Below are 27,763 nucleotides of genomic sequence, written 5' to 3'. Positions count from 1 at the left end.
CCGATTAAGATGATCAAGGCTAAACAGAGCAAAAATCATCAGTCCTTCCCAAAATCCCCATTCTGCTGAAGGAGGAAGTTACAGGGTTGGTTTCTGAGTTGCATTTGTAGCTGGTGATGAGCAGCTTAAGTTACTGAACTTAAAAAAGGTTTTTTAATTTCTTCCTTGAGTGCTATAAAAGTGGTTTTAGGGAGGTTCTTCTGCTGAAGGTTCAGGAGGGCCATGAGTGGAAGGACATCCCTGCCAGGACAGCCCCTGCCCTTGGGAGCAGCCTTTGCCTTTCCCTTAGGAGAAATCTCAATGTAAACTACAGAGAACTTGGTAAAAACTCCCTTTATTTTCATTTTCTTCCTCTCTTAGTGGCTGTTCAGTCTCATCTTTCTTCCTTTGACTTTTGTTAGTTTTGTTATTGTTCACATGCAGGAGTAATTACTCAGCTGGTTAATGAATTATGATGCTCCTGTTTGTAATTTAGAAATAGAAATCACATTGGTTGTTAATTCCTTCTTGTGACAGGTGACGAATAAACCAAAATTAAACTGCAGTCAGAGGTGGAAGTGAATTTGCTGAACCCCCTGGTACCTGAGTAAGGCAGAAAAGTGATGTCAAATTCCTGCCTGGTCCCATTCTTCATGGAAAACAGAAAAAGTTCTTCCTAGGTCGCTCAGGAGAGGGGGCTCAGGCTGGGTTCTCCTCTCCCATCACTTGGGATGTCTCTGGAATGTGACTTTGGAATGTGTCCTTGGCTGCCCAGTATTTCTCCCAGGTGCTCTTTCACTAAGAAGGAGATCTATTTGTCAGTTTTATTTGGTGAATACTATCTAGGAAGTCTATTTAAATTTTAATTGCATCCAATTTTGAGATAGATAATGAGCAGATATGTATAAAGTAATTCAGAATTAACAGTTCAGAATAGAGTCATTCTCTTAACATTGTTTTACCTGTGGCAGGAATAATGTACTTGCAGTTCTAGAAGCATCCCACTGCATTTCTCTGTGGGGAAGATTGCTGAATTAATATCAGGGAGCTTTTTTCACTCAGTGTTCCTTAATACATTCATTATCAAATTGAAGCACTGATAAACTCAGTTCACCCCAGTATTTTTTTTTTTTAACAACTGTTCCCCATAAGTGTGCTTAGCTGAGAACATTTAGAAATTGTGTTGAAAATTGTTTTAAAAAATTGTGTCAAAAATTGTTTAATTTAATCTGGCAGGTTGTTAATGTTAATTTAATGCCATTGTTTTGCATTGATTAATGTCATTCATTGTTTTAGTGCTTCTTGTCACTGTCAGTAAATTCTGCAGGTTCTTGGTGGCTCGGGTGAAGCCCTGAGCCCTTCTATCACATAACAGAATTGGTGCTTTCTCTTTGTTTAGTTCAGGTTCACCCAGGATGGGTTGCTCAGTAGAAAAATTAAAAGAACTAAGATTTCTGTTGATTTATTTATTTTCTCTTTTCCACAGACCTCTTTGTCTTTTTCCTCCACTCTGCCATGTTTCATTAGCAGGCAGTGCTTGGAAAAGCAGCTCCATTCCCTCACCTCGTCGTGTCACAGCAAGTTTTATTTCTTGTGATAAACCCCACCTAAACTGGTCCTTAATGTCTCTGCAGGGTGTGGTACTGCAACAGGAGGAGCTGAGGATGAGGGTGAGGCCGAAGCTGGCTGGATTGAAGGTGCTGCCATCCTCCTGTCTGTCATCTGTGTTGTCCTTGTCACTGCCTTCAACGACTGGAGCAAGGAGAAGCAGTTCCGGGGGCTGCAGAGCCGCATCGAGCAGGAGCAGAAGTTCACCGTGGTGCGGGGGGGACAGGTCATCCAAATCCCCGTGGCAGAGATCGTGGTTGGGGACATTGCCCAGGTGAAATACGGTGAGTGCATGACCTAGAGAGCCTTTGTTTGCTCTCCTGGGCCTTCCCAGCGGGATGGACACAATTACTGGAAGGGATGGAAAAGGCAGGAGTGTGTGATTGTCCTTGTCCAAACTGGGCTGTCAGGGCAAAAGGAGAACCTGCTGTAAAACTGCATTAGCAAATCAATTTTATTGGTGTAAACTTCTTTCACTGACCAGGGCAAGAACCGTTCATACAAAGGTAATTCTCTATCGTGGAGGATTGCGTAATTCAGATTCATTCAGGGGTAAGAGGAAGTATTTTAAAATGTTGAGTAGAAGGGAATTGGGCCTCTGTGCTCACCTCACAAATTGCTTTAGATCCAGGTGGATCCCCCAGACCAGGTGTCTGATAATTCCATGCCGTAGGGAAAGCCCTGTGCTCCACTGGAGTGGAAGACTCGTGCAGGAGCTCTGTTTTGGGAGTTCCAGCAATATCCCTGTTCCGTCAGCCATCACGTTTCTCCAGGACTTACCTAAAGGCTTCCCGAGGGGGGAAGGGGAAAGGGCAGCTCAGCTGTTGATTAGCTGCTGTTAATTCCTATGAAGTCTGATGGAGAAACCTTCAGGTGATGTGAAGAGCACTTCCCTGCCAACCCCCCACGATGGGATGTCCATTGTGTGTTAAACGTGGTGCATTTGGGTTCTGGGATAGCATTAAGCAGAAGATGTTTGCAATCCAACAGCCTTTCCTTGCAGGATTGCAATACTGTGGCTCATGTGGACAGAAACAGGAGTAACTCCTTCACTCTGCTTTCATTTTACCTTTTAATGCAATGGTTTATTGGGATTCTGTAACAAAAGTCATGATGTAATTATGAAAACAATCTCATGGTGGTTTCCCTTCCCCATGATCTCACCACAGGTGACCTTCTCCCTGCTGATGGGATATTTATTCAAGGAAATGATCTCAAAATTGATGAGAGCTCTTTGACTGGAGAGTCCGACCAGGTCCGCAAATCCGTGGACAAAGACCCGATGCTGCTGTCAGGTAAAATCTGCCCCATCCCCTCTGAGTTCCTGCTGTTCCCTGCCCACACTTTATTGGGGTTTCCTTTTCCATGAGGTTTTGGCCACCCAGGTAGAGCTGAGATTTTGATCACATTCACTGCCCTTGTCACTATGTAATTTAAATTTCACGTTGTTGGGTTTTTGGTTGTGTGCAGTTATTTCTGATCATCACACTTACTTTATAAAAACATAAAGAAATGAAGCATTTTCAGAGGAAAAGGAAAGTCTCACTTAGGGAAATAACAATTGTTTCAATTCTTTGCATGTTAGTTTTAATTTACCATTAAATTTCAAAGACTTTTAAAGTCTCTTTAAACCCTTTCTGTGTATGGAAGGTAAAATAAAAGAAACAATATGTTTAAAAGCAACTGGATATACAAAATATTTTGAGCTCGATTTCTGTGGTAAACTCAAGTTATTTTTAATATTTGTAGTCTGTGATATAATTCTTTGCAGTAAATCAGATAAATAGAATGCAATTTTTAAGTTCAAATAAAGGTGGGTCATTTGTCAGAGGATTCCAGCTGGGATGTGATCACAAATAACAGATATGCTGATATATAACAATCACCAATGTGTTATAAACTGAAACTCATTTTCAAATATCCAAGTTTCTTTGCTATGGGGAGAGAAATTTGTATTTCCAATGCAGAGATCAGTAAAGTTTATAATCTTTATTTCTCTCTCACTGGATAATCTTTACATGATTGCAAAGAAGGTGAAGAATCAATGGGATATTTTAATAAGCACTGCACACACTTTTGTTCCATACTTACACTGATAAATTTGGGCTCATGACATGTTAGAAAATCCCTGAACTCTCTTTGCTCAGGAGCAGAATTGATGATTGGAGATTCTCTCATGCAAAAAACTTCCTTCTTCCCTAAATACAGTGTAAAGCTTAATCCCAATGATGCAGAAGTTGATGCACTGCCCTTTGTTACTTGTCCAAAAACTTGGAAACCACCACGTTTTTCAGGGTGGGTTTGAGCTGGTTTTAAAAGTTCCTCTTGGATGTCAACCTAGACCTGTATTTTTATAAAACTTGATTATAGAAGAAAAAAAACCAAAAACAAACAAACCAATCCCCCTCCAAAAACATCGACAGGCTTTAAATTTTCCTCTTATTCTTCTGCCTGAAGACATCAGTGAGTTCTCGTTTGGAATTTAAACAAATACTGCCAGGATGTTGCTTGCCACTGTTCTCCCTTAATCACCTGCTGGAAGTGGAAACAGCTCAGGTTTGCCAGAGGAATCCCTGAAAACATTGGGATGGTGGCCACAGTTTGTTTGGGGGGTCAAAATTCGGTGGAAGACAAACATCCAGGATTGGGGAGTGTTGTTTTCACTTTGGCACCTGAAGGAGCATTTTTGATACTCCCTCAGGTTCTGTGCTGTAATTAAACCGAGTTTCTGTGCTTTGTGTCCTGTTGAATCACCCAGACAGCTTTTGCTGCACTTGAGGAGCAATTGTGAGAGCCCAAATGCTGCCTCTGGCAGATGTTTCCATCTGCACCCATCACATGGGTGCCACCCAGGAGGGCAGGAATGGGAATCCAGGCCCTGCTGCACCTGGAAATGAAAGAAGCCACTTCTCTTCCATAGTTACTAAAACATTTTCCTTCCTTTTTTTCCCAGTTATTTAGATTAATTTGATGAAGGTGTGAAAGAGGTAGAGGAGCTCACCTGATGTGGCTCTCACTGAACTGAGGTTGGCAGGAATTTATTTTATCCTGGTCAAACTTTTACCAGTATCTCGTTCTGTCAGTGCTCAACAGGATTCGAAACAAAGGGAACAGATCTTAGACCAGAACAAATAAACCAAAGAAACCTCTTGGTCATGGTGCTTTGTAATGTTTTGGAAATAAAAGCAAAGCTTGATTAAGGAATCGGGTCAGTTATTGCCTGGAGCAAAATAGTTCTGGTTTGCTCTTAATTCACTACCAGAAAACCCAGAAAATGTCCCAAGCTGGGCTTCTGGCAGAGCAGAAATTTTCAGAACCAAGCAGCTGACTTCTAAAGTTTGGAATTATTTGGATATGTTGAAATTACTTGTAAATGAGGGTTTTTTTTCAGGGAAAGCTCTTTTTTCATAGAGGATATTCTGGTGGTTGGTTCACTTTATTTTTAACTTTGGTTTCCTCTTGATAACTGCACTGAGCAAAACCTTGTTTAGATTTGCCCACAGAGAAATTTTTGTTCCCCACAAGTTTGCTGGAAGTAAAAACAGCATCAGACCCCCAAACTGGCATGTTCTGCTTTTCTTTTCTTGCTTTTTCAGCCCTATTTCCATGTATTTCACCAGTACCATTATTAGATTTAGGCATTTCTGAGTCTCATGTTTAGCTGGACTTTTGTCTGAAAAATATGTCCTGTAATAAGGTCCTTATCCATCTAATGTTTCCCTCTTCCCTTACTAAACCAGTTTTACTTTTCTACTGTGGAATATTCACCATTTTTCTACTTTAATTTAAATAATCAGCATGTGAAAAAAACCCGTTTTGCTAAGGTCAAGTCTTGAGAGGGAAGGAACTCAGTAGAGTTGTTCAATGGGAAGGTGAAATCCATGTTTAGTGACAGACAAATGGAAAACCTGCAGTCCAGAATTCCATTTCTGCAACCACTGATTGAAATCATTGAGCCTGGTTCTGTATCCAAGCTAATTTAATCACGATTCTGCTTAAATGGTGAAATGACCAGAATTGGGTGGAAGGGTTTTTTTGGGATTCTCTTTTACAGGCCCAACATTAAGAAAAGGTTCAGACAGGCATCTCAAATTCAGAGATTTTTGCCCTCTGCAGGTGTGCAGAGCTAAGCTGGAGACGTGGTGGGTGCCTGTTTTGCTGGGAGAGCTGCCCTGGGAGCGTGGGAGTGAGTGCCACTTTCTGGAGGATATTTCTACCCACCTTTGTCGTCCAATTCAGGAAAAGATTCCCTCAGAACAAAACACAGGGATACAAATAGCAAGTTCTTAATTAAAATGTACTGGAAGTAGTGACACATCTTAAAGGAGGCTCTGATAAATTTCTGAGGAAGGTTTCAGAGCTTTTCTTTTCTGACTGAATCAACCAAGTCTGTGCTGGCTTTTAAAGATCTTTTCTGATCTTTAGGTTTGAATGGAATTTTTTTTTGGGGCGGGGGTTTTATTTGGGTGGCAGGCCTAATTTGTATATTTGTGGTGTTCTGCTGGAACTGTTTTCTTGCAAAAGATAAACTTGGTTAGTGGCAATATTTCTTTTAAAAAGAGAATCTGATGTGTTGGTGATGGATGTGCAGCCTGAGGTTTGTGCTGAAGCATTAATTCTTGGTCGAGAGTAATGCACAAAGCAGGGTTTAGTTTTGTTACGTGGTAAAATCCCCCTCAATACAGAGTTTTCAAGTGTAACAAATCTCTCTCAGTACTGTCATAAAAGCCTTGTATAAGTTTCTACATTTATTTTAGCTTTCTGTAACCTTTCTTGCCTCTTCTCAGGTACCCATGTCATGGAAGGCTCTGGGCGGATGCTGGTGACTGCTGTGGGGGTGAATTCTCAGACTGGCATCATCTTCACTCTGCTGGGAGCTGGGGGAGAAGAGGAGGAGAAGAAAGATAAGAAAGGTAATCTCCAAACACCAGGATGCTCCAAGGAAAGCTCTTCGGGCTTTGTGCAGCCGGAGCTCTCCTTCGCTCTCGACAAATAAATGCAATTTTTCAAACTGCCCTTTTTTTAATGATACGTTTTTATCATCACATGTCACATAGAAAAACAGCAGAAGCTGTTAGCCAATAAATCCATTGGATAACAAGATGTTTTTCCAGTGTGAAACTGCAGGCTTCCAGTACACACTGAAATGCAAGGGAGTACATGGGCATGCTCCAGTTGCTGTGGCTTCTCTACATGAATCCATGCTCACCCACGGTTTGCTAAGATTTTGTGCTTTTCTATCAATGTAATTTTGTTTTTTCCAGGAAAAACCCCCTTGGCCATGGAAATAGCATCTGTCTTAGAGCTTCAGGACTAAAATAAAGATAAGCTGTGGCTCTTTGCTAGCCCAGTTGTTTAATGTCAGTGACTGACTTGAGAGGCATTTTAATTTCTTCAGGTGTAAAGGTCAGGCTAAGAATAGTAAAAGCCAGGAATGCAGCAGTAAATGTTAGCAAGACAGTTTTACTTTCATGTCCTGTCTCAGTTAATGAAATCAAGAAGCCTCTTTAGACATTTCACCTTATTACAGTGTGATGTCATAAGCATTTGCTAATTTATGGGCTGCACACTAAGCAGAAACATGATTTAATGTCTGTCCTTTGCAGTTTTACTTCACGGAGCCTTGTAAATTGTTCTGCTTCCTCAATTTCATTCCAAGTCTGTCCTAAGAATATTTGTCTGTCAGATGTAATTAAGGGCCAATTAATACAGGGTTTTTAGACATTTCTGCTCTTTCTGGTGGTCTTCACCATTAATAAAAAAGAGCAGTTAGAGCTTTACTGAACATTTTATTTACTGTCTGTCAGGCAAAATGATTCCACCTCTTTTTTTGTTTCCATCCTTTTATTGGAAGCTGCAGATAGGAAGGCCAAATTCAAATGGTTTTCAGGACCTACAATTTCCATTTCTGAGTATGTGCAGCAAGTGGCTGCCTTTGACTCCCTGCTGCTTTGAGGAAGTCCCTTTTTACTTAATGAAATGTTTATCATTTCATTTCTGCCCAGGAAGGCACAAAACCTGCCAGGCATGGGCAGTTCCAGGAGAATTAAAAGGAGAAAGACTGAAACTTCACAAAATGAAACTCTTTTATGCCAGACTGGTTTTGAGCAGTACCTTGGAGTTTGCTCTTGGGAGTTCAGAGACTCCCAGACAGAGCCTTTGTGAGATCTGGAGGAGAGGAGGAGCAGCTTCATCCCTGTGTGATGTGCGAGCTGCCTGGGCTGGGTTTAACTGGGCTGGCCTCTCTAGGCTGTGCTCAGGACAACTGTGGTTCTCTCAGGTTTCACTGGGAAGAGCCTGGAAAGGCAGGAAAAGAGAAATCAGGGATTTTGCACCGCACTGTAGCTGTAACTTACGCAGAGACAGAGATCCTCACAGAGGTGTGTCAGAATTTGGATGCAGACACAGAATTTAATTGAATGTGGCTCTGTAGAAACAGCTGTAATTTAAAAAATCCATAATATAGAGAATTCCTTCACATTTTCTGATGCTGCTGGCAGCTTCGTGCTCATGCCTGGGCAGAGCTGGTGGCAGATGGAGGCCCAGCTTCAAGTGAAAACCTCTGGTACATAAAAACCTGCAGTTCTCAGAAATCCTGCCAGTCAAATACTCCTTTCAGTCCACGTGTGCTTTTGTTGTTCATTAACACTTTAAAATCATCACGCAGGTGTGAAACAGGAGGAGGAACAGCAGCTTCCAGGTAGAGTGAGAATTGTACCCCATCCAATGGAGGCTTTCAGTTGGTGCCAATCAGGGGGGAACTGCTGATTGGAATAATTGTCTTTGAATCAGTCAAGTCGAAATTAAAGAATTATTTCAAATCAACAGGATTGCTGGTGCCAAATCTTTTGGTGTGCAGGCATTGTTGGTGTTGCAAATCTTCATGTTCAGCTCCAATAATCAGCTGTTCCCCAGCAGTAAATTGCAAAGTATTTAACGTGGGATCCTTGATTTGCTGGTAGCAGCTCACGCTGTGCTGGTTGGGGTGGGGATCCAAACGGAATAAAGAACAAGCACGAGTCACCAAAACAGTTTAAGTCATTGCCATCACAGTAATCAAATTTGCAATTGAAATGTTTCTGAATGCAGTTGCACAGGGTGTGTTTTTAAATCCTGGGAGCTGTTTATTTTCTTCTCCCAATTTGCCATTTGTAAATAAAATCAGCCCGTTCTTCTGCAGCACCAACCCAGTACAGCATGAAACAATCCCTGTGGGGCAGGGACTGGAGCTGCTTGAGAGTCTCAGTCAGGATTTATGGGAGGACTTGGTTCTATTGTGAGCAATTAACCACCAGAAACAAAACAAAATGAATTTTGTCTGTTATTTGCAGAGACTAATTTTTTTGAACTCTACTATAAAATCATAGTAAAATGATAAAACCTTCTTCAAGCTTTTCACCTTCCTGTTAGGAAAGATTTCTTGTCCAATTTTCTCTAATATGTGGATAATTACTGAAGAGGAGAAGAGGGTTTTCTTTTCTGATTCTCCTTTCATGTCACCACAAACCAGGAAGTGTGTCACGTTCATCATTTGGATTTAAAATAACTCATTATTCTCCTCAAGACTGTATTTGCCTTTTCTACCTAAAATATAGGAAAATTTCATGTTTCTACTCAGATCAGTGTGCGTTTTACCTGGGTGATGGCAGGACATGGTGCTAAATCCTAATGTGCAAAATTATATAAACCATAAAACATGTGCCACTGTGCTCTGTAGTAGTATGTACATATATATATATATATATATATATAAAATGCATTTTAAATGCATATTTTAAAACTACCTGTGCACTGTGTAAATGAACTCCAAAGGAAATATTTCAACCCCTTTAAAACTGCATAAATTACATTAAAGTACAAAAAATAACACCTAAAAGGACTAAAGCAATGTGCACAGGGCTGTGCACACTCAGTTCTCACCAACTCCTTTAACTTTGTTAAACGTGTTTCATATTTATTTCTTTTTATTATTGTTATTATTATTATTTGAGTTTTTGGCTCACTTTGTGACACCCTCCCAATGCCACGTTGCTTTGGAAATTTGTGTTAATTCATTTAAAACTCTTTGATTTTGGGAGCAAACAAAGCCACGAACGCTTTTCGCTCTGTCACGTGCTTTCGTTCGCGTTGTTGTTGTTATTTATTTATCATTTGTTGTTTTGTTTTTGTGGTTTTGTTTGTTTTCTTTGGTTTTTTTTTTTATCCATTATTGCTCAGTAGATTCTTCCCATCCCTCCTCCCACCCTCCTCCAGCCACAGATGGTGCAGCAGGTGCAAATGCCACTGATAATGCAAATGCCAGCTTAGTCAATGGTACGTCACAACCCCCGGCTTGTCGGATTTGATGGATTTCTCTCCTGACTGTGTCAAATTCCCTCTCCCCTCCCTGACCTGCACAGATGTTGTGTGTGTGTGACTGCACTCTGAGAGATCCTACTCCACACGCTCTGCAGGAGCTTGGAAGAGAGGCCACAGGGATGCTGCAGCTTTATCCCTGCAGAATCCAGCCTGGCAGAGGCAGGATTTGGAATCCTGATCTGTTTGCCATTAAAACTGCAGTTAAAAGGAGCAGTTAAGTCAGGCCAGTTTCAAAACTTTGGGGTAGATTCACGTGAAGTTTTATTACAAAGCTTCATTATTCAGCATAGTTCCGAAGAGGAGCACCATGAGAAAGGGATTCTCTCTGCTTCTCCTCTTTTTCACTCTGATAATTCCTCACACAATCTCCACGTGGTTCTGAGAAAGTGCTGGGATCAGGATCTGGCTCCATTTCAACAACACTGTGTTAGGAACAACTCTTGCTGCTTTCAGCATCTGTTTCAGGGGGCCTGAGAAGTTTTGTGTGTGCCCTCAGTGATTTTCTCCTGAGCCTGCCCATGTTAACTAAACCCAAACTAATCCATTCCTGCAGCCAGTTTTGTGTCCCAGTACAGACTCCTGACCCCTCGTTAGCACACAGATATTTCAGTCTCTCTCCTAACAGGCAAATTCCAGAGTTAAATTGAATTGAATGGGTCAATATTAGTGTAGGCATCAGCTGTATTTTGCTGCTAATCAGATACATGAGCCTTTATTTGCCAGAGGAACCTTTCCCTCTTGTGCAGTGCCAAAAATACTGAGGAAAGTCATTCTACTTTTCATCATGTTGGTGATAGAAGTTTTTTTTCCATGCAGGTTAGCAGTTGTTGCATTTCACATGTGAAATGAGGGTTTCTGATAGCAGTACCAAGTGCTGAGTAAGAGCCAGGATTTACTGCTGTAGTATCTTATTTAAAGCAGTGACACAGGAAATCTTTGAAGCTATTTTCAAATCATTTAAAAGAAACATATAACCAGATTTAAAACCCATTCTGGAAAACTAGGATTTACAATCCCTGCATCTCCTTGCATGGCAGGAACCTCCATCATCCTGGTTCCAGATTCCAGAGACCAAGAACCAGGAAATGAATGATAGGTGTTTATTACTGTGAGGATGCTGAGGTCCTGGCACAGAGGAGCTGTGGCTGCCCAGTCCCTGGCAGTGCCCAAGGCCAGGTTGGCTTGGAGCAGCCCGGGCTAGTGGAAGGTGTCCCTGCCCATGGCAGGGGTGGCACTGGATGAGCTTTAAGGTTTGTTCCACCTCAGACCATTCTGTGATGATCCTGTGATGATTCTGCTCTGGTGAGTGTAAAACAAACAAACTCTGCCTCAGCCGCGCTGGATCCGCGGCGTTCCTGCTCGTCCCTGCCAGCTGCAGAGCAGAGCTCAGCCCCTCTTTGCTGGTGCTCAGCAGGTGCAGAACGAGCCCTGTGCTGCTCCAGCCTGGGCTCTGCTCAAAGCTGGGGCTGCCTGGTAAATCCCGGTTGTGTTTGCCCTTAATGCTGAGCTTAATGAGGAAATTGAGTTCCAGGGGATATTAGATCAGTGTCCGAATTAGGGATGTGATTTTCCATCATGCTCATTCCAGTCAGGAACAACAGTTACTGTCCATGTTTATCCTGGAGCTGAGAGATACAAACCCAGGACTTTGAAGTGTAGAGTGAATTTTTTTGTGCAGTTGGAGGATATTTTGGCTTTTAGTTCCTCTGAGATGAGGCAGTTCAATAATTCTGCTGGTCTTTGATCAACATGGACAGCAGAGGCTTTCCACAATCCAACTGCTCTGACTTTGTGCTCAGAGCAGAACTCAGACAGGCAGACTCAGATCTGAGTGCTTTGGAATTACCTGGGAAATGGCCAGTGCCAGATTCCTGGTGATTTCTCAGTTAGCACTGGTGATGAGTTAGAGAATGCTGAAAATGTAGATACGGTTTGGAGGGGAGAAAGGAAGGGGAGATAAGTTACAAAGCAAGGAGCCCAAATTCTTCTGCATGTTCTTTTGGTCTGGATGAAATAAACACTTTTAAAAAGTCTGAAAATTCTTCCTGAGGTGTGATTGGAAACAAGCCTTTTACCTAAAGTCTGATACCTTTGTATAGAAAATATTTTAAAATAAAAAAGAATTATATACTTGAATTAGCAGCAAGCTCAGGAAATGCTGCTGCTTGAAAATCAACCCGTTAACATTTCAGCTAAAATATTTTCATTCTTAATTGTCAATACACAATTGACACAAAACAAAGAGTTTGTTTTCAGCCAGTGAGCCTGTGGTGATAAATTAATTTACTTTGTGACCCACCCTGTGTATTAGGTGCTGTATCAAAGGAACTCATCAATTCTCTTGGGTTTTAGGAGTTGAGATCAAAATAGAAAATTGTTGCTAATTGTTAAAACTATGGACAAGAAGTTCAGTTTTTGAAAGGTGCAAGTCAAGGTTGTAAACAGAGCGGATAATTTTGCAGAAAGGCAGGAATTCAGGAAAATTTATCTCATTTCAAAGTATTATATTTAGTAAAGGTAATTTTAAAAAATGAAAATCAGGGAAGCAGTAATCCCTGTTTACAGCTTGTTTACCCCAAATTTGATTTCCTTCTAGTAGAGCAAATTACCCCAAATTTGATTTCCTTCCAGTAGAGTACTGCCACCTTCCTTAAATCAGGATTGCCAGGGTGGGTTGTTGGGGTTCTTTTGGCATTTGTAACCCAGAGAATTTGCTACTTAAATGTGTATTCAGAAAATATAGAAAAGGTATAGAAATGCCTCACCTGACTCATAGTAAAGTCTGTGCTGGGGTATTTCACATCTACAGCTAATCCCAGTGTAGGTACTGAACGACTTCAGTTCCTGCAAAGCAATTTGCAGTTTGAGGGTATTTAAAAAAAAAAAAATTGTTACTTTAAATTCATTTTTAAATTTATATTTTAATATATTTCTGATTTGTAAGTGAAGTTATTTATTGAATACACAGAAGAATTATCTAGAACTTCCTGTTTATTACAGTGGTTCCAGCTCAGCACTTGAGAACACAACTCCATCATTTTCTTTGCTTGATTCCAAGCAGTTCTTCCAATTTAGAAATAATTTCCAAATGAGGAAAATAATTTCCAAAACAGTGATAGGACTTTGTTATTCTGTGTCTCTGGCTCTTCCTCAAGGGCTGGGGCAGGTAAAGGGGGGGAGGCTTTTCTCGGGAATTTTATTTGGTGAAGTCCATGACTTTCAGAGTAAGAATTTAGTCAGTAAAGGTGCCACGAGTCCTTTCCAAAACACAGGAACTGTAGTGAGGCAAAGGCAGGTGCAAAACATTTTACATTTGAATTCAACACTTTCAAATCAGCTGCAGAATCCAGGTGTTGTTAGAAATGCTATTCTAAACCTTCTGACGTTTCATCCTTGCTTAGAAAAGTGATAAAAAAACTCAGATGGATTCCTCCAGCCCAAACAACATTCATTTTATTTATTACTCCAAACAGAAAAGAAGAAAATATTTACATAATTCTGTAAAAAAGAAATCATATTTTTGAGGAATTTTTTCACATTATGCTATCAAAATATGAGGAAAGACTCATCCTTTTGATGATTCTAAACAATGCAGCGAGGACAGAAGGATGGGGAGTATTTGTACCTGGAAGGAGGAAGGATCTCTCAGCAGTGGTGATTCTATCATCTTTCTTTCTGTCTTAATTTCCCTGTTCATATTTTATAGCAAAGTACAGCTTTGAAATTATTTGGCCCAGGAGGGTATAAATAGTTTACAGCATCCTTTTCTTTATCTTAATTACCCGAATAGCCTTTTCTTTGTCACTCTGTCTAAATAACTGAACTATAACTACCTGTGATCACTTCCCCCCCTCAATAACCTGAATGCAGTAAATTAAGAATATTAAGAATGTATTTTTAAAATACCTAAATGTACCTTGTTTTTAATGATTGTTTATTTTGTGCACTGGTATTTTCAGGTAGCCATTCAGTTGTGAGCGTAATTTATTATGATAATTATGCTATTAAATAGCAAGTATATGCCCTAAAATTACATATTTTGATTTACAAAGAAAAATAATCTCTGTGATGTGTTTGCCAGTTGTGACAGTCATATTTGGGTTTTGCTGGTGATTTTTATATTTTTGAAAGTTGAAGATTCTTCAATTTTTGCCTCTCCAAGGTTTGGAATTGCACTCTGCTGAAGGATCTCTAGAGCAGGAAATGGAGCAGACTGCCTGCTCTAAATTAATGCCTTCCAGTTCTTAGAGAAGGCTTCATGCTCCAGCCAGAAATCCGAATCTCCAGAGATATTTTATGTCTTCCAGTAACTTTATTAAAAGCCCTTCTAAGAAAAACAGCCACCAGGCAGGTACTGAGTTCAACTGTGGCCCACAGGCAAAGGTTTTTTAGGGAATTTCACCATGAAAACGAGCTGGGTTTGCTCAGCTTTATGGATTCATCTCTCATACAAAGTGTAAAGCTCTGGAAGGTGGGGACTGATTTTTTAAAAGTTCTGTGGTTGCCAGGGATAGGATTAGAAATAGAGTCAAGCAGCTGATGGTCAGTGGTTTATTGCAGTAATTCATCTGAGCTCTGGGATGGTTTTAGGTCACGAGATGTCCTTTCCCTGGCTCCGCTTCTGGGCTTTGGAGTTTCCCAGCGTGACACTGGGGTCTATTTTTGACAAACACAAGACTGGTTTGGTCAATTTTGCTCTCTTTTGAGGGAGTTCTTTAGTGCTCTCCCACTTAGTGCACAGGCCAACATGCAAGAGATGCTTCTTAGCTTTCCCATTCTGTGATTATTTACTCACAACAGAGTGAAAAAATTAATCCATTAGCAGTCAGAAGAACAAGACGTACCTGCTGGCACACTTTTTAATAAGTTCTGATGATACATTTCTTATTAGAATGTGTCAACAATCCTGTAATGGTGTTTTAACTTAATTTTCCTTAGCATTATTTTTTATTGTGCATTTTGCATGACTACCAAAAGACCCTGACATCCATTCTGAAACAATATTTGTTGTAGTCTTTTCCATAAATTCATATATTACTGGGAGAGTTTCATAAGGGCTCCCTCCAAGAAATTTTGAATACATTTTAAAATGTTTAGTTGTTCTTCTGAATACCAAAGTTTTGTATATAATTTGTACATTTTGCCATTTTTATCTCATACACACTTTCACATGACATTTCCAATTAAAAAAAGGCACAAAGGAATAAGGACTTTGGTGGGGTAAAACTGTGTGTAGAGAAAATGTCCAGCTGGAAATTAGAGGCACTTGGTAAATCTGTCTCTAGGATAAATCTGAATTTAGGTCACCTGGCACTTGTATTTCCAGAAGAAATTTGCTAATTAGTACCACCAAGTGAGGAAGGTGTAATTTAAAAATCCAATCTGATTTACATTTTTATTTATTTATTTAGATTTATGAACACTATTGCTTCTATTTTTTTTCTCAATTTAGTAACACGATTAACCTAACTCTGGAATACATTAAGAAAGTCATACTCGATACAGAGTTTTTAAGTCCCAGCCCTCTGAAACATCAGTTCAGGAATACTATTCCAATTCAGCTTTCCACCAGATCCACTTTATTAGCTTCACCCTCTGAATTCATGCAGAGTCCTCAAAACCACGTGCTGATATTTAGTGTTTTTAATGTGTTCCAACCCTGACCTTGCCTGGAATTCCCTGGGTGTGCCCAGCTGGGTTGGGCACTCCTGTGAGTGCAGGTGTGAGGGCAGGGGATGGTGCCCAGCTCCCTGTGATGTGCTCATGGCTTTTGTGTCCCGTTGATTTGAATTCCCATTTTCGTGTTCTGTCTCGGCTGAAGGTTGTTTACTGTCTGTTGTCTGTTGGAATTTTTCATCATTTAGGCAAGATGCAGGATGGGAATATGGAGAACAGCCAGAACAAAGGTAATCTTCTTTCCTATTCAGGAGGTTGTGGAATGTGTTGTTAGCATGTAGTTCAATCCTGTCCCAAAGTACAACGAGAACCTGTGGTTTGTGCTGTGTGTGAAACTGGCCCTTATTGTTCATGCAGAATGCCCAAAAAAACCCCAAACAACCAACCCCAACCAAAAACCCCCCAGAGAGATTGTAACTTCCGCGGGTTGCAGATGTTTAGGAGAGGAGTATTTTAAAGAAATCATTTATAGATGTTGCTTTCATCTCACAAAGCTCATTAGAATTAATTTTTCCTGTGCAAGTTTTGTATCCTACGTATTGTCAGTGATTTTCCAACCCAATTTGTTATGTCTCATCATCTCTGGTGTCTGATGGCATTGTCTGGACAGATTTTCATTTGCAGGGAGAAGGTAAAGCCATAACAAAAGGAAACCTTAAAGTCAAGGTGTTATTTAGCAGTGTAAAAGCCTTTTATGAGGATAAACAACAGGAAGATTAAGAGTCTTAGGAGTTTCTTATTCCATATACAATGTCAGGAAGAAATTGGAATCAATATTTTGCTTTCTCTGAAGCAAAGTCATGGCTCCCTTTTTATTATAAGACACAGCTGTCGAGAGTTCTTTGGGTGATACCAAATTAAACAATAATTTTCTCTTCTCAGATAATATTAAATATTGCAAAGATGACAGCTCAGAAACTGGGTAGAGAAACTCAGTGGTTAACAGTACAAAAGTGCCAAATAAAATGCTATTAAATAATAAGCATTCAGGTTAGGTAGATAAATTCGATTTCCAGGTCAAACAAGCATGGTCTTGTACAACCTCTTCACGAAAGCAAAGCTGTTTCATCTCATCCTGTTTTATTTATTGTGCTCAGTACAAAGCAGACACATGCACATATATCCACTGCAATGTCACTGCCTGTCAGAAACACAGAAGAATAAAGTTTCCTTCTATCGGCATTCTGTCGAGAAAGGAGGGATCAGCCCTGAAGTTGTGTGTGGTTTTTGTGGGGGAATGGCCATGCCACCGCCATCAGCCCCGACGGCTGAGTTACCTCATCACTGAATGCTGAGGAAACTTTATAGCTCAGGGATTTTCTGGAATGCTGGATGGCAGAGTGTGGTCCCCTGTCGCTGAGGTGCCCCTGCAGCCTGGAGGAGCCACGTTCCCTTCAAAATGTTTGCGCTGGAAATATGATTGCAAGGGGCGTTGCATTCTAGGAGACATCCCGAAACTCCGAGAAATGCGGATCTGTCAAAGCACCTGAGCTCAGCTATTCCAGGGAATCCTGCAGTGCTGATGCTGTCACTTGCCAAGTCACCTGCAAGGCATTCAGTGACATATATGTGTATGGCCCAGAGTGCCATGGGGGGGGGCAGAAACGAGAGAGAAACCCAAGCAATGGTTTGCCAGCCCATATCCCCACGTGTCCTGAGGGCACACGGATGTGCTGGCACAGCTGTGTCCTGCAGAGCCCCACGGGGCCTCCAGGGCACCTGCCTGGCACGGGAGCCAAGGGTGTCCCTGGCAGTGATGGTCCCAGCCAGCCCCTGTGATGCTGGCTGGATTCAGTGAGGATGAACAGTGGGAGAAAAGGAAGGAATAAAGCTCTGGAGTAACAGTTTTGTTCTGCATTATCAGCCAAGCAGCAGGACGGGGCTGCTGCCATGGAGATGCAGCCGCTGAAGAGCGCGGAAGGGGGAGAGGGAGACGACAAGGACAAGAAGAAATCCAACATGCACAAGAAGGAAAAATCCGTTCTTCAGGGAAAGCTGACCAAGCTGGCAGTGCAGATTGGCAAAGCAGGTATGGCTGAGGGGCACCAAAGCCCTCTGGGTCACAGCAGGCAAAGAGCTGCAGAGCAAAGGGGTCTGAAAGGGACAGGCCCTTTTTTCCTGCAAGATTTGGAAATGGGTCATCATAAAGCTGTTTTAAGGAGAGTATGTGGTACTGGAGATCTTTATTTTCCTAAAAATCAGCTTTGACTGTCAAGAAACTTTGGGCAACTTGGATTGTAATGAATATTTGAATCAAAATGAAATGCAACTTTTCTCATTGTTAATATTCCCAAGTGCAGTAATTACGTATTTAATTTCCTCTCCCCTCAGAACTTGGGAGTATACAGTTTCAGAATCTCTAATATCATCTTGAAATATCACTCACACAGTATTTCCCTCTCATGGATTCTGAAATCATTCTATTCCCCCCAAATACCCACGTTCCTGCCTTCTCCCCAAGCACGACACACCCTTTGACTCCTGTACCCAGAACCATCTGGCCCCTGCTGTTGGGAGCAGCACTTTCCCAGCCTGTCAGTGGAGAGTGGAAATCTTCCATGAGGGCCTGAAGTTCCTTGGGTTTGGTTTGGTTTTTGGTTTTTGTTTTTGTGGTATTAAAGAGATTTTGATCTCAGCTCCTTGGTTTTAGCCCTGCAAGATCATTTTACCTCTGTTCTATCTCCCTTAGCCTTCTTCCCCAGTCTGATTTTTACCCTTCCCATCCCTTTTTAAGTTCATTACAGGAGCTGATCACGTAACCCCATGATGCTGGTTCTCCTTGCCTGAACAGAGTGTGACCAAAGCTGGGGTTATCATCCCTGTTAACCAATTCAATGCTTTGCCCCAATCCATATTCCTCCAGTTTCTCCCCTTTCTTTCCCCAATCATTAATTCCTTAGATTAAGTACCTTTCTGCACTAACTTGACTTCTGCTTTGGTATTTCAGCAGGCACGTGAACATCACTCTTAAAGTAATTGTGCAGGGAATTCTAACCAGAATGTGGCAAGGAACATTAATGAAATTAATTAATCATTGCCTCATTTGGTTTTACTTTTTCGTTGAACAATCTGTGGGGATGTCTTGTGCTGTCAGGAGTATTTGCCTGTACAATATTTTAATGGATTTTCCTGTATCCTCTGGCACAGAGTGATCCCCCTGACTCATCTGTTTCCTGTCAACCTTAGCATCCTTCAGCTTTACCAATTTTTTTAAAACTGCAGTCAAGACATGAGATTCACAGTGTTCTCCTTCTACTCTGTGATCTCATTAGGGAGAAATTAATTTATTCCCGAATGCAAGCTCAATGGCTTCACACAAACCTACCAAACAGGGGTGGTCAGGGCAAGGCAAAGCTGAGGCTCTAGTGGAAATTATATTTGTATACTCAAATCCAGGGTCAAAACTGTGGAGCAGGAGTGTGATCCCAGCGGTCTGTGCCATTGGAGGAGTGGATGGAAACCTTGGGATATTTTGTGAATTCTGTGAGATATTTTTTGGTGTCTCTGTCTCTTTTGAGCCTCTGCTCGTGAAAACACACACTCTGCAGATGTTCCCTTGAAAAGGGACACCTTGGAAACACAAATAATTGTCACATTTTAAAGAAACACAGTGAAAAATTGTCCTGTGGATAATTCTGCATTTTTGCCTCTTTGTATTCACCCAGACACATCTGTAGGGCTTTTCTAGACTATTTTATACAGCAGCATGAACTGTGGGAGACTCCTTTGCCTGAGGCTCTGAAAATACACTTATTTAAAAGAAAGGTGTTTAGATATGAATAGACAAGTAATTTGTAAAAGGTGGGGGTTAAAAGGACAGATAAATGTTTTACCAGGGAAAGTAATGTGCTAAATTGAATAAACTTAGCTCGAGTGACAGCAGAACTCCTGCACTGCCTGGGAAGTTTTAAAGGCAGCAGTAAGACAGTGCCTAAAAATGAATTCCCTGGAATTCTGTGCTTCCTTGTGCACTGGAATGGATGGCTGCTGTAAATATATTATGGCAGCGCTTTTTCTTCATTTTACAATGTGGCACTGTTATTGGTACTGGTGAAAAATGTCACAAAGAAAGAAATAATTTCCTGTCAAATCCCAGGGCAGATTTCTAATTGCTCGTGTTCCCAGTGCTGTTTGGGTTTATGGTAACTGGTGCTTTCTCCTCCCAGGTCTGGTGATGTCTGCCATCACTGTCATCATCTTGGTACTGTATTTTGCCATTGATACCTTTGTGGTCAACAAGAAGCAGTGGTTGCCTGAGTGCACTCCTGTCTACGTTCAGTATTTTGTTAAATTCTTCATTATTGGTGTTACTGTGCTTGTGGTTGCTGTCCCCGAGGGACTCCCACTTGCTGTCACTATTTCTCTGGCATATTCTGTAAAGGTAAGAGACATTCAAAATAATCCAGGGAGAAAAATGCTGTTTGCTTGAGTTCACTACTGAGTTGGTCCTCAGCTTCCATCAGATGTGATGGAAAATGGTCTGAAAATTACGTGCTCAAAATGTTAATGAAATTGCTTTAAATTAAACTTAAATTGAAAGTATTTCCAACAAAAATGCAAATACATCTTCCAGTACATCTCCTTGAAGCTGCACAGTGCAGGAATATCAAGCAGTAGAAATACCTACTTAATTTGCAAGGAGCCAGGAATTTATTGAGCAGAATGCACTCTGAAAATAGTCCAGTCTTTTGATATAGAATAATTTTGTATTCAAATTTTCTTGTGCAATAGTACAAAGTTTTGGCAAGGATTTGAAGTCTTCAGGAACACTTCTCAGAGAAACTGGAGTTTCTCAAAGAAATTAAAAGTTCCACTGAAGCTTTCATGCACTTTTCTTAAATGCAGTTGCAGTTCTTTGAAGTCAGTGTAAATGGTTCTATCAGGAAATTAAAGAGGATTAACATCCTGGGCTTGGGGATTACCTGAGCAATTTAATCAGATGATTTAAACATTCTAGGAATCTTAGATGAAGATGGTGTAAAGTTTATTTCCATTTAGCATGTAAACAAATTAACTTAGGAAGTTTAGGAGGCAATCTCTTGGCTTCTATGTAGCCAAATATAATTGTTAGGATAAAGGAGTTCATCTCAAAGACGGTGTTTTGCTAATAATGAATGTAGCTGCTTTTAAAATATTGTCTCATTCTCCTGATGTCCTTCCTCTGACACACTTTTTTTCCCCCTTTCTCTTTCCCTTTTGCTTTTGCCCCAAAATGTGTGGTCCGTAGGTGTGCTGCAAGATAATATCCTGGCATTCCAAGTGGTGTTAAGAAAAAAACCCCAAATGTTTCCTAAAATGACAATATTTTAAAAAATGCTGTTACCTCCGGTTCCTTTAGCTAATCTTGGCTGTTCCAGCCATCCCTTAAAATGCAGACCTACTGCAGGAAAATGATGCAACTCTTTTAGTTTATCAGAGGCAAAACTACCTCAGGGATAGTCCCGGCTTGGTTGTCTTTAACTGGGATTTAGGGGTTATTGGCCCCCACCAAAGCTCAGCTTTAGGGAACTTCACGTTCTCACCGGCAAGACTAAACCTGTGCTGCTTTGCCTTTTTGTAACTAAAAACCTGTCCAAGCCAGCCTCGAAGGGTTTCTCATTTGGGCTTTGGTGGGTTTTCCCCTCAGAAAATGATGAGGGACAACAACCTGGTGCGGCACCTGGACGCCTGTGAGACCATGGGCAATGCCACGGCCATCTGCTCGGACAAGACGGGCACGCTGACCACCAACCGCATGACCGTGGTGCAGGCCTACGTGGGGGACGTCCACTACAAGGAGATCCCTGACCCCGATTCCATCCCTGCCAAAACCATGGAGCTGCTGGTCAATGCAATTGCTATCAACAGTGCTTACACCACAAAAATTCTGGTGAGTGGGTGGGGGTTTTTTGGGGGGTCAATTAAGGGAAGCTTTGCAGAGGTGTAATTGTTTTTTGGAGCAGTGTTAATTCCTTGACATCTTCTTGTTGATTATGAAGCATTAAGTGCTGTTGAGGTCCTCAAAATGAGAAGAGGTGCTCTAAAAACTGTGTATTTTATTGTTTTTTTCAGGGGCAGGGATTCACTTAAGAGCACAAGACCATGAGACATTTAAAAGCCTCCTGCTGTCGTTAGATTGGGGTGGCCCCGTTTTGGTGCAGATAAATTTGGTAACCCAAATGTGTGATAACACCACTGGTTTTCACTGAGCCTTCATATGTGCAAAATGATTTTTGTGTGTCTAAGAAATTTCAATTAATGCTCAAAGAGCACAAATTGGATTGGTTCAGTCAGTGAGGTTAATGGCCTTTATTCACTCTGGATTCAAGTGAGTTACATCCAGAAGTATTTTATTCACCCTGTACAGGAGGCCAGAATGGAAATACCCTGTTTGCTTGTGGCATTGGATTCTTCTGTACAGAGCTAATTAAGAGACTGAAAATTTTTGCAATTCCAATAGATTTGTTCTTTGAAAGGTCAAGCTGAATGTTAATGTTGCTGAACAAATAGATTTTTTTTCCCCCTTTATGAATATATGTATTGTCCTTTTTCTAGGTCTGTGCTGAGCTGCAGAATAAAGTCAGGCATGTACTTCATGTTTGGTTTAAAAGTGGTCTTTTAAAATCCAGTTGCAGGAAACAAATACTGTGTGGTAACTCAGAGTGGGAATTTTATGGCAGCAGCTCCTTGAATTTCATTTGTGCACTTGGAAATCAACAGGAACAGTTTGCTATTGCTGGGTGACTCCTGCTCTCACAAAGCAATGTAACTTTTGGTTGCTGGGGAGAGGAAAATACACCTTGGTTATTTCACTGTTGTTACAGCCTAAGTCAGCTTAGGTGCTTCCTTCTGGAGAAAGAGAATAAAACTCATCCTGAATACACAGGATTAAGACAAGGCACGGAGTTTGACTTTGGGAGAGCTTTGGGAGAACATTCCCAGTGTCAGCAGAATTTTCCTCATCCCCAAGGAACAGCAGGGCAGGCAGGGGGTTGGATTTTCAGTTCTCTGAGTCTTCTACAGGGTTTTATGTTTTGCTCTTCAATTTGAGATCAAACCCAGTGCCAAAGGTTTTCTGCTCAGCTTCCACACCAGCTCACCCCCTCTGAATCCCAGATTAAATTTCGGTTTCTGAATGGGAAATCATCAGACTTTCCCCATCTGCAATATTAAGTTTAATATTCTTTTTCTTGTGGTTTACTGAAACATTTCTGGTCCATACTAGTTCTAAAATGGTCTCAATATGATTTTTTTTTTGCTCAGTTTCATTGCTCCGTGTTGAAATTGGTTCAGTGTGCCTGTTAAAGAGAGTCAATGTTTCTCCATTTCAGTGCTTTTTTAGCTTTGCACAGATTCCCTGTGAAACTGATAAATGGGTGAAATCCTCTGGATGCAGATCAGTGACTACTTGAACTAATCTGCTTAAAATTAATGGTGATCTTTTAGATCTTGCGAGGTAAAGCTTTGCAGTATGGATTCCATGAGAATCACAGCTCCAGCCTCAGGGGACTTCAGTTTATTCACTGTTCATAACAAGCTGAAGCTGAACTTTAAGACACAAGATATAGTTCCATAGCCCATTTAACATCAAAAATAAATACAGTAAAAATTACCTGAGGGAGTTGTTTCCAGGATGAAATACACAGAATTCTTTTCCTTCCTGCTAATGCAGAGCTCACACTCATGCACTCATTCTTAGAGCCTGTTTAATCAAATTGTGAATATCAGCTGAAACCCAAAGGGCATTCTGAGGGTTCTGTCGTCAAGACTGAGTTTTGCATGTTCTATTTTTAGCTCTCCAGTTACGTGTGTGCTGTAAATTGCTCTTTGTGTGAACTTCTGTTCAGAGGGATCACATATGGGACCATAAAATTAGTCAAGATGCTCTGCTGAATGAGAAATATTCCCTCCTGCATTGTCTTTTGATTAAGGGGCAATTGAACCATTGATAAAAGTATAAAAAGGGAATAATATCAGCGCTCGGGATAAAAGATGTGAATTTCCCTGAGAAATTAAACACAAATTATTCCAACTGAACAATAGCACCATTAAATATAGCTCTTTTTAATGCTTTCCAAGATTAAGTTGCTGGGTGAGCTGATTTTGCATCCCATTAGCTTCAGAGCAACTTTTGTGTGGAGCTGCTCCCCAGCAGACCTTTCTTTCCAGTGTTCCTGTTTCAGATGGCTTTCCCATGTGGAAATAAAGTCAGGCTTCATACAATTTTGCCTGTGAGCTGTGATGGGGACTGCAAAGACTCCCACTCTGAGAGCAGAATTTGCATTTTGGGAATGCTTTGATTGCACTTGGAGCGGGAGCACATTGATCTTGGATATCAGGGAGCGGTGATGAAACAGAGACCCCAAACACCAAAACCACTGATTTGAACTCCTCTGTTCAGCTCTTGCTTTCATAATTTCAGTTTTAATTAGAAAGGTGTTTGTTCTTTTAATTTCCTACAAGGGTGTGATTCCTGCTGGCTGGGTGTGATGTGCCTGATTAAGGAGACACCACAATCAGTGTTTGGCTGAGGGATTTTCAGTACCAGTGGAAAAGTCCCAGCTGGAGCTGTTATTGTGAGGATCTAACACAGACTTTTCACTTGCTGCTTGATGGGTGCTGAGGGAGAAAAAGCTCCTTTTGCCTGTGCTGGGTGGATATCTGGGTCTGCAGGAGGAGTTTTTCAGTGCTGTTCTGGCTGTGATTTGGTGCATTCGCACAGAGTGTGGCACAATGTGGTGGCAAACCTTGAACCGAAGGAAGAGATGTCACAGGAAAGTGCAAAATATTCACTCCCTTCCACATTCCCTCCCTTTTCCTGCAGGAAATAAAGTAAAAATATGTTGGTCTATATGTTAGTAAATATTCATCAAGTTATGAATGTTACCCAGGAAAAGTTTTGGGACAAAAAGGCCATTGTTGGATAAAACCTAAAGGAGGAAATGAAATAAAAACACAAAGAGCATAGACAATTTTATTGCAGCTGAAAGGCAGAGCAGGTAGGTAACCCTTAATATATAGAAACCTTAAGAAGGAATTACATTCTACAGAAGTGAAAGGGTGAAAGGAATGGAAAATAAGACTGATGCAAATCTATTGCTGGTACTGGGAACGTGGATGTGGTAGCCAGGTGAAGGTTCTTTTTATTTGGGGGAATATATTTGCATGCCAAGCAAGCACAGCTCTCTGGATTGCTGGGAGACACAATGTTCCTGTCAGGAACAGCCTTTGAGAAGCTGTGCAAAGTGCAAGATATGCTTCTTTCTTAGAGATTCATTTATTTTTTATTCAAAGACTAAATTTCAGTCATCAAATACTTGAATTAATCTTGACTTTTAAAAATTTGTTTAATCTGACAAAAAAAAATTGTCTCAATCATTACATATATATATTATTTAGCCAACAGAAAATTACTGCCATTTCTTTTTACCATTCAGATTTTCACCACATTCAATTATAGTAAGGCCTTTTTGGAAAGAACTTTAAAGTTATTTTTGGGGAATATGGATGTTTGGAAATTCCCTACCAAATAATTTCGAAACTTGAGGTGTAGGAAGTATATTTATGGATTTTCCCACCCCACATAAATGTGTAAAGTTATTAGAGATGGGAAGGAGGATTGAAATGTCACCTTTTTAACAGTAGTTGCTTGTGGCTCCCTAATTCTCATCTGATAGAGCACAGACCTTTCCTTTTTCTGTCTCTCTCTATATATTTCTGTGTCTCTGTATTTATTTGAAGTCATGTTTTGCAAATGGAAAGGAAGAAGGAGACCCTGACTGTTTAGGAAAGATTCTTTAATTGCAGTTTTACAAAAGCTCAAGCCCCGGTAGATCAGATTAGGCCATACCAGAAAATCAGGGAATTTCTGTGTCCTGAGGCTACAGCAGCAGAGCTGTCTGCCAAGGGCACTCTGCTAAATGAAACTGCTATTACATGTCCCTAGAATTCCCTTTTTTATTCCAAGGAGAACCAAAGGAAACAGCTTTTGACCTCCAAACTGCCTTCCCAAGTTATTTTGGCACATGGAATTGCAAAGATAATTTTACTCTCAGGTATGGTTTACTGAAAACCTCTTCTCAAGCCCTTTGTTGAAATACAGATTATTTTGCCATTTATTTTTGCTGCACTTGAAGGTTCAAATCATCTCTTGTTTCATCCAGCTTAGTTCCCCCATTGCTGCTGACAATGGATCAAAACAGATCCTAAAAAAAAAAAACACTCCAGACACAAAATATGAGAACAGAACTGGGCACAGAAGCGGTAAAAGCAATTTAATAAGTAAAGATTGAGGAAAGCTTTAATTTGTGATAATTTAAGTGACAACAGAGTAATTGGCATGGCCTAAATGCTGTCTTTTCCTTCTGTTGTTCCCTGCCACTGACATCAAGGCACAAGTGGCAGCTCCAGCTGTTGATTTGAAGTCTTTGGAGAAGATCAGTCATTTATCAGGTGGTCAAGTGGCCAGTCCAGCCTGACCTGCCTGTGACAGAGTTTTGGGAACAAAGAGAGACTGGAAAAAGGAGTGAGACCCCCAAAACCAGAGTTGCAGGGAGGGCAAATTGAGGGGAGAAACGGAAAACGGGGAAGGGAAGGGAAGGGAAGGGAAGGGAAGGGAAGGGAAGGGAAGGGAAGGGAAGGGAAGGGAAGGGAAGGGAAGGGAAGAGGAAAAAGGAAAGGAAAGGAAAGGAAAGGAAAGGAAAGGAAAGGAAAGGAAAGGAAAGGAAAGGAAAGGAAAGGAAAGGAAAGGAAAGGAAAGGAAAGGAAAGGAAAGGAAAGGAAAGGAAAGGAAAGGAAAGGAAAGGAAAGGAAAGGAAAGGAAAGGAAATTCTGAATTGGCAGCAAAAGAGTTTGCACAAGTTCCCCACATTTTGCTCCTTTATTTACAGTGTGTTTTTTCCTGTTTTTCTGCATCCTGTGTGCTCCACACAGATCCCAGCTCTGCCCACAGGGAGCTTTGCAGTGCTAGTGTTAGCACAGAAGGGCTTGGGGGAATTTTGGTGACAATTCAGCAGTGACCATCCTTCAGAATTTTTGTTTATCTCTGCTTTCTTTCCTCAGGCAGTGGCTCAAAAGTTAATGCTCCTTTCAGATACTCTGTCAAGATTTCATAATCTGTGTTTTAAGGATGGTGAGGAGGAGGAGAAGTGTTATTTGACAGGTATTTTATGGAAGGACAGGGCTGTGGAAGGTTTTATCCTCACATAAGAAGACAGGAAATCAGTAAACAGTAAGAAACATTAATTTTTTCATCTTAGCCCATGTGATGGCACTGGACCAGCTCGTTGGTGTCACTGGTTTTGTTGTAGGGAGGAGCAGCAGGCTGGAATCACCTTCCTGCACTGTCCCTGGGGAATACATTTGGAGTGCTAAAATCCTCTCCTTCTTGAGTTACTAAAGCCATCCAGAAAATGGCTCAGAAAACTGTACTGGGAGGAACTGGTAGAGAAATTCCAGGATGCTCGTTTTGTTCCCTGTCTGAAAAAGAACAAGGGAGCTTGTAGGGACTCATGAAACTGCTCCAGGTTTTGCAGTTTGGTTCCTGCAGCTTTAGGGGTGCAGTAAGTTACTAAATATGGGATACCAGGAGGAACACAGAGGAAAATCTGCTTAGCAGAAAATCAGTGTCTGATTTTCAGGGTGGCACCAGGAGGGAAGATTTAGATCAGGAAGGGCATCCCAGGAATCAAGCAACTTGTGGATAGTGCTGCAAGTCATTTATTGGCTGCTTTGGTCTGGAAATTTGTGAAAATTGCATGTGCTCTTGTTTTTGAAAAGCATTGAAATATTGTCTGTATCTCCAGCTAAATGGTGCATTTGAGCCATTTAAAATGAAAAACTTGGTCGATTTGATTGAAAATTGATTGAACAGATTTCTAGAAATCTGTATACTTTGTAGGAGGTTTTATTTCCTAGGCAAAATAATTCCCATTTTAGGCAAATTTTTATCTTAATCTGATTTTTTTTTGTATTTTGTTCCCAGTGTTACAAAACTGTGTGAGCAGCTATAAATTATGGATGGGAACAGACAATGCAGGCCAGAGATTCTTTCTATATATAAGCAAGACAATCATCACCCAAAAAATCCCCCACAACACATTCTTTCCAACTTTTTATAAAGCCATTGGTAAGCATTTTCTCAGGATAAATTAGGCAGGGAAAA

The 27,763-nt window shown here is 40.9% G+C and overlaps 1 protein-coding gene across 9 annotated transcripts in view; it reads left to right on the top strand.

Annotated features, from left to right (window-relative positions):
• Window positions 1-27,763, top strand: part of ATP2B2 (ATPase plasma membrane Ca2+ transporting 2) — a 361,326-nt gene that overhangs the window by 270,872 nt on the left and 62,691 nt on the right. For 2 of the 9 annotated variants that reach the window (XM_069027403.1, XM_069027405.1), the window contains exons 6-13: window positions 1,614-1,871; window positions 2,757-2,882; window positions 6,375-6,500; window positions 9,805-9,900; window positions 15,810-15,851; window positions 17,486-17,650; window positions 19,788-20,002; window positions 21,248-21,490. In XM_069027403.1, coding sequence (XP_068883504.1) covers window positions 1,614-1,871; window positions 2,757-2,882; window positions 6,375-6,500; window positions 9,805-9,900; window positions 15,810-15,851; window positions 17,486-17,650; window positions 19,788-20,002; window positions 21,248-21,490 — 1,271 coding nt within the window. Of the gene's footprint in view, window positions 1-1,613; window positions 1,872-2,756; window positions 2,883-6,374; window positions 6,501-8,254; window positions 8,288-9,804; window positions 9,901-15,809; window positions 15,852-17,485; window positions 17,651-19,787; window positions 20,003-21,247; window positions 21,491-27,763 lie in introns of all 9 variants that reach the window. The other 7 variants (XM_069027407.1, XM_069027408.1, XM_069027409.1 and 4 more) reach the window with 5 other exon arrangements.

This window comes from Aphelocoma coerulescens, chromosome 12 (genome assembly GCF_041296385.1).
Source record: "Aphelocoma coerulescens isolate FSJ_1873_10779 chromosome 12, UR_Acoe_1.0, whole genome shotgun sequence".
Classification (NCBI taxonomy): domain Eukaryota; kingdom Metazoa; phylum Chordata; class Aves; order Passeriformes; family Corvidae; genus Aphelocoma; species Aphelocoma coerulescens.
This window is presented reverse-complemented; position numbering and strand designations above follow the sequence as displayed.